General features: G+C 34.4%; 1 protein-coding gene across 2 annotated transcripts; it reads right to left on the bottom strand.

The window, feature by feature from the left end:
* Positions 1 to 1,642: 1,642 nt before the first annotated feature.
* On the bottom strand, positions 1,643 to 6,237 carry LOC141720537 (uncharacterized). Of its 2 annotated transcripts, XM_074522999.1 has the most exons (11): positions 5,955 to 6,237; positions 5,329 to 5,423; positions 4,982 to 5,039; positions 4,351 to 4,542; positions 4,036 to 4,112; positions 3,493 to 3,575; positions 3,301 to 3,352; positions 2,884 to 2,952; positions 2,330 to 2,416; positions 2,090 to 2,154; positions 1,643 to 1,898 (listed from the first exon to the last, which is right to left on the bottom strand). In XM_074522999.1, exons 1-11 carry the CDS (start codon positions 6,079 to 6,081, stop codon positions 1,769 to 1,771), a joined length of 1,035 nt encoding a protein of 344 aa, XP_074379100.1. In that variant the 5' UTR covers positions 6,082 to 6,237; the 3' UTR covers positions 1,643 to 1,768. The 2 variants fall into 2 exon arrangements, with proteins under 2 accessions (XP_074379100.1, XP_074379101.1); XM_074523000.1 differs by lacking the exon at positions 4,351 to 4,542.
* Positions 6,238 to 7,170: the final 933 nt, after the last annotated feature.

Here is a 7,170-nt window from a genome sequence, read left to right on the forward strand (position 1 = left end):
TTACTTAACGGCGTCATGGTGGACACCCAATCAATGCTGACTGGAGATCCCAAGAACTTGGTTCAATGGGCCAACTAAATCATGATGATCAAATCATTGTGGGGGAAACCCCTGGTCTGTTCCTATGATGAGGAAACAATGAGACCCGTATGGTACGAGGTTAAGCCTTTGAGCTTTTAATGATCTTTTGGGGAATACATGGAGTTCAGGAGTGAACGCATGGAATTCAGTTGAGTAAATGTGGGTTACTCTATAAGATAAAGATCACCTATGTGGGAGAGAAGTGGGGCCGCTTTAAAGGAGAATTGTGAGGCACAATTCTTTAGAAACTCCTGCAGAACCAGGACGATGTTCCATGGCCAAAATGGACATACTCATGAGAACTGAACGAGTCAGAAAGGATATAGTGATAAGTATATCATCGTTTACACAAACGGTCGAACAGTTCAAGGACAAGCATGTCTACTGTCTACCAGTAAAGTCGGTATGCTTATTCGAGCGAAGGTTGAAGGAGCATTCTCTATCTATCGTATGTTATATATGATCGAAGAAACTATCACCAAGTTAAACTCCGTGTCTGTCTATCTGGTGTGTGCTACTGAATTGTCAATCTCATCTATGTGGGGGATTGTTGGAAAATGTGGGTAGTAGTCCCACATTGTCGGGTCAATTTGAGCCATAGTTTGAGTGATTCAAAGTGCCTCGAAAAGCTCTCCCGGAGGAGAACTGATCATCCAAAGTTAGTGCCTTAGTTGTGGAAATTTGTGTAGAATAATGAAAGTCCCACATTGAATTTGCAAAGTAGAATGCATAGCTTTATATAGTAAAACACTTATGTAGTGTTCAAATGTGTTACTTATGTATTGCTCCAACACCTACGTGCGCGCACGGGGTGCAAATCTTGGCTTTTGAGGGGCAATCCGAGGCATGCGAAGTTTTCGAGCTTCCTCGCGTGTGCGACGTGCGGACACGAATGTAGCAGAAAATTGGCCTGAATAATTAAGGACTAGTTTTGCTAAATTTAATTTCCACTGGGTTTGGGCTCTTAAATTCTTAATTCATTTTTTATTACGAATAATTATAATTATTATTATAATTGATTTGGCATAATAATAATTCTGATTCAATTACGGATTTGATTATTAATTAACGTGTTTTATTTAATTACGCGTAAAGTAGCGCACACGTTTTTCTCGAGTCTATATATTATCATTATTAGGTTTAGGGTTAATAAAATTTATTCGAAATACATTACACAACCGCCTCCTCAACATAAACTCTCTTATCTTCCTGTGATAGTTTCTTACTCCGTTCTTGTTCGCCGAAGGCGCTGTTCGTGCAGTAACGCCGTTTTCTCGTTTTCGCACAAACGGTGGGAGGCTAACGACTTGTGAGGGTCGTAATAGATTTAAGGAAACAGTTATACACTGGACTCGAGAACTTCTCATTTATATCCTTTTATTGTTCTTTCTGTTATTCGTATATTTTGTATGTATTAATCGCAGATTGTGGTGGACACATATTTCCGTTAAGGGGTAAAGGAGTAATATCTATTATGTTTTTATTTTCATTTAAAGTGTACATATTAACACATTCATTCTTCTATCATTTATATAAAATGCAGTTTGAGTACACATCTACATTCAACCAAATGATTAAAATTGATAAAAATCAAAGTACATTCCAAATATCTAGTCAGTGATATAAAAAGTTCTGATTCTTGAACCAGGATCTAGAGTTATGTAAATTTAAATAGACATGCCAAGAGCTAGTAAGTTGCTGCATGTCCTAAAGCTGGGGAATCAAATGTAGATTCCGTCCATCCTTCCTGAAGCCGCTGGTATTGTATATCGATGTCTCCATTCTCAGAAGATGAAACAATAACCGGATCCTTTTCACTGTCATACAAAAAAACAGCAATATATTTAACCTTTCTTTTGTAGAAGTTCAGAGACCAGTGATTCAATTTTCCTTAAGATATAAAAGAATGCTCTAGAGTGATATGGGAATAAACAAAGGCAAGATTTTCAGGTACTCCATACTCTTTAACAATGGAAAGATCGATCAGTAAAAGAACAGAAAAACATACATGTTCGAATATATAACAAGCCCAATAACTACCATCACAAAAGATATATAGTACAACCAGTCGACCTGCAATTGAAGATTAACCAAATTATGAATTGTATAATAGGATCAGAAAACAAATTTACACATCAGGCTTAAATGTTTAAAAACTATATAAGGGCATAAGCAATCTTTGAGCCAGCATAAGCAAAGCTTTGACCCAAAGAATGCACACATGCAAATTTAAGCCCAAAAGCATTACCTGCTGGCGGTAGAAAAATATGCGAATGACTACTGCCCACATATCAGATGTGAGAAGAGAGAGATTGAACATCGTGGATCCACCAGCCTGTAACAGAAAAACCCTTTTTATCATAGACAATTTTTTTAAGGCTTTTTAAGATAATCCCGAGTCTAGCAGGCATATAAAAATAATTAAATACAGGCTTCTAGTATCTGCAGAAACTGTCCTTGGACTACAAAGTCATACTCGCGGTCCATTATTCAGCAGAACAAATGAAATCAATTTGAAGTAGATTACTCCTGCATGTATGTGTTTTATAATTATATTTGTTCGCTTTGTGGGGTGGAGAGGTGATTCCAGTCTTCATTTCATTACAGACGACAAACTGTGTCTGTTATTTGAGCAGCTTGACTGACAGTCAATAATAAATTGCAGAACACTGCAAATAAGTTCATAAATAAAAGTTGACTTGCTATCTTGAATGAAAGACAATTACAAATACAATACACATGCAATACTGGAATTTAAAACGTAAATAAAGTATGATTGTTCTAATTGATGATAGAGCTAACCTTCAGCACAAAGGGACTCAAAGCATAGAACAGAGAACCTGCCAACGCATAACCAGCAAATGCTAATATCTGAAAGCAAAACAAATATACTTCTAACTAGATAAGGAATGTACCAAGCCAAGTAAACTGGATTTGTATTAGAGCTCCAGCAACAAATTTAAGTGGAAATGAGGAATGTGAAACACTGGGAAAGGGAAAAATTTAGCCCCTACCATATGGGTTTTCTGAAATTAAATAAGATCTATACCAAGTGATTCTTGTGTGAGGAAATAGTTCTTACATATTTTCATTATTCTATGAATAATTGAATAATAAATCATATAACTTGACTTATAGGTGGCCATGAAAAGATGATTTCCTTGACAAGAAAAACAGTGACAAAGCTTAGAAAAACATTTCAGATTGTGTAATACTTACAACTTCAGGGGACCACTTGACTGATTCCAGAACTCTCTTCTCCAGTAAAGCTCTAGGATACAGTTATGGATTATAATTATGAATGTCATAACTTGGTACTTGGAAGAAAATTAACGTTTATACTTAATCCGGGAACTTAATTCTCTAAATAAGCAACTTATATCTCATCATAATTGTCAAAGAAAAGGATACAGCTGGCATCCACTTACAAGCATTCCAAAAATACCTATCATTGAAACAAACTCAACGATATCCTTTTTCTTTACGCAATATTCCTACATATAGATAGCCATAAGAAAGTTAGAAACTTAGAAAGCCAGATATGATAATTTTAATGCATGACCAAAAGTGTAAGTTATATTCCATCTCTCCTATTTCAGTTACCCCCTTGGAGTTTACAAATATTATACAAAATCAAGGAATATGTTGTACAAAGTTAGATATAATTTTGAAATTGCCCTCATATTAGGTAATACCTCAACTATCTCCTTTTCTTGTAATGGTGACAATGGACTTACAAATTAAGAAGTAAGTTTAGCTATGGTCTTTTTACTAACTATGCATGGACATGATATATTATTAGGATAATAGTTCACAGTGATAAAATGAGAGAAAACTCGGAAATTACAGTTCTTCCATACGAACATAGCCTCGCTTTCTTGTTTAGGGTAATCATGGTTTACTGTAAAGTTGATCCAGAGAGAGAAGAGAGATACATATCTAGTATTCACCTACCTGACCAACATTGCTCATTGCAAAGCAAAGTGTTCCCATGATAACAAGTGTATCCCCCAGAAGCGGTTTTGTACCCCCTGAACACATAGTATTGAAATAATATTCAGTGAAGTGTTTATACTAATGACGTTGATGACCATAGACTTAGTCTTGCAGTGTAATAGAGGTAATAAATTTAACATTTTGTAATGTTTTTCTGCCTGAGACAAATAGGAAATTGATCACAGACTGCGTTACGGCACACATCATAATATTTGTACTTTTATGCTGAGAAAATGAAGGAAGACATATCAAGGGCTAAAGAGATATATTCACCTCCACCACCCACCCCAGCATCAGAAAGAAGCACTAAACCAAGGCCTAGCAGACAGATTGTCGCGCCAAGGAACTGTCTCAAAGAATATCTTTCTCCTAGAAATATCCAGGTAAGAATTATCACCCACGCAATTGTCCAACAATCTAATATTGTCACACTTGTAATTGATGAGTACTGGTACGCTTTATTATCTGTGAAAACAAACATGTCCAAATGTCTAATATGATGGGTACTTGCCTTTCTTTACTAAATAGATAAAGTATGCAGGGTTTTCTAAACTCAAATACAGTTATTGGCTATTGCTGATGCACCATCAATACTTCTCTAAATTTCAATTACATTGTCTTTATGCAAGACTATCCTATTTCCTACAGACCGGTAATGGCAGGTTATGAAAATATATCGTAACCATTAAGCTTGGTCCATTACAATAGTTTCTAAAATAACTTTTAGGAAAAAATTCATCACACTAGACATCAAAAATAAATTAGCAAAACATTTAAGAATTTCCATTCCTCATTCATGCCTTAACTTTTGACATAAAAAAATTCATATTCTATTTTGTTGAACTATCACCAACCATAAAGCGACTACATTGTGCTTTAATAAATTTGGGGTACAGCTACTTACACATGTAATTTCCTTGAGCATCAATGAAACCCAGGAAAAGATACCAATACCATGGGACCTGCAATCCTCACATAACAATCACATAAGCAAAGGCCCAACAGTTAATCAGCATTCGAAAGAATATATTCATTTTGTCGATAAACAGCCACTTTTTGCTTAATATTCAAATGTGAGCCCATACATCATTCTGACTTTATCTTGAAGAGAAAGGGAAGGGAACTAAAAGGAGGCTGTTTCAACCCAAGTTTCAACTAAACTTCCAACTATGTTCAGTATTCTAAAATTGACCTGTTATCATATGCTAGATTTGTAGCCTCCCCACAAGATGTAACGGGGTGAACATTTACCAGCAATTTCTGTCGACGATATAGCAAAATGCTCCCATACACCAAAGTTATAGCCAGGTAAGCAGAGAATGACAGAGTAAGTGGAGTATTAACTCCTGCACAAATAAACTAAATCCGTGAAAACAAAATGCAAAATCATGAACTTCCAGTAGATCAAACATACGAAAAAAAATTGTAGCAAAATTCAGCTGAATATAAGACAACCAAATACCAAGGTTCTAAAAAATCGTGTTAGTCATTCTAAGCAATTGATCAGATAATTGGAAGGAATTTTTCCCCATAAAATATAAATTTATTACCAATTAAGTCATGTGTCCTTGAGCACACACTAACGGACTAGTAACTCAATAAAAAAAAATTACCGATGCTTATATCGGGAAACATAAATATACATCGAATATTAAAATGTTCATTAAATTTCAACTAGTTACATACTGCACATTGCCTAAAATAATTCTTTTCATTTACACAATCCTATAATCATCTTTAAGTAAGAAAAGGCAACATATATTTTTTGACAAGATAAAACGAAAAGGCAACATTGATCCACAAATATATAATTGAAAAAGAAATTGCATGGCAGTAAAACAAAAAAAGAAATGCTAAAAAGGAGGGAAAAGACTTACCAAGACTAGCAACTAAAGAAGCAGTGAAGCTGAGGAGTGAGAGAACTAAAGACACTAACTGACCCAGAAGCAGCAATTGTACTGTCTTCACCAGATCTTTTGTGTCTTTCAACCTCATGATATCCATTTTTACATACACTAGTTTAAACCCTCAATAAAGTTATTATATATACACAGGATGATTTTATATCAGGAAAGTAAGATATCTTACTTTTCCGGTTGGTGACGGTGGGTTTTGTAGCTACCATTCTTCGGTGACGCGAAGAGTATCTACAAACACTAGTTTTTGGTTGACTACTTTTCTCTCTGTCTTTTACTAGTATTTTTTTATGACGTCATTTATAACAAGCTTTGGTAATTGTCGTACATAATTGACTGTAAAAAAAGAGGGGCAAGCAAAACCGAATCGAAACCGAAAAACCGAACCGGTAAATTTCGGTTCGATTTGGTTTAAGTTTTTTTAAAAGCTCTGATTATTTTGTTTTTTTGGTTATAACCGATTTAAAATTGGCTCGGTTTGATTTACTAGAATTTGATTCGGTTTAACCGAATTAATCGAAAAAAAAAATATATATAGGGGTTATCCTAATAGAAATCAAATTAGAATAAAAATTAGAAACCTATATAAATATTTGTATATACACAGATTATATAATATCTGTGAGCATATTCCGATTGATTTTGGTCACTTTCCACCACCATTAATTTCGGCCACACCCTAACCATCATTGATTCCTGATTATGTACTCCATTTTCCATCTCTACTTATTTCTACTTTACAAATTCGATTTTCACTTACCAACACCTATAAAAATCATCAAATCTCATTAAAATAATCAAATCTAAAATTTAAGCACTACATATAACATGAATACCAGATCGATCTCGCTGAATTTATTATTTTATATTATACAAATCATTGAAATACCAGAACGACTCTGAATCGTTAATTTATCTTACATAAATCACTAATCTCTGAAAGAAAAATCATTAATTTGTAATACAAAAATCACTAAAAACCGACATGTTTGTATCCACCATTGAATTACAATCTCATGTCTTATCATCTTTAATATCATATCTATTTCACCCATCATCACCATCGTCGTATCACCTCTTACTCTTTCTCTATGCAATTAAAACATCTATTTCACTTATCTCACTTTGATTATATTTACACTCTCCATCTTCCATCAACATTTTATTCCATCTTCAT

The sequence above is a fragment of the Apium graveolens genome, chromosome 4 (assembly GCF_009905375.1).
Source record: "Apium graveolens cultivar Ventura chromosome 4, ASM990537v1, whole genome shotgun sequence".
NCBI lineage: Eukaryota > Viridiplantae > Streptophyta > Magnoliopsida > Apiales > Apiaceae > Apium > Apium graveolens.

Excerpts from the sequence above, each read along its gene's own strand:
- LOC141720537 (XM_074522999.1), bottom strand. The coding sequence starts at position 6,081 with ATGGATATCATGAGGTTGAAAGACACAAAAGATCTGGTGAAGACAGTA. Across the intron at positions 3,353-3,492 it reads CTTGTAAGTGGATGCCAGCT|AGCTTTACTGGAGAAGAGAG; the intron begins GTATCCTTTTCT and ends ACTGTATCCTAG. Across the intron at positions 2,417-2,883 it reads TGAGTCCCTTTGTGCTGAAG|GCTGGTGGATCCACGATGTT; the intron begins GTTAGCTCTATC and ends TTTCTGTTACAG.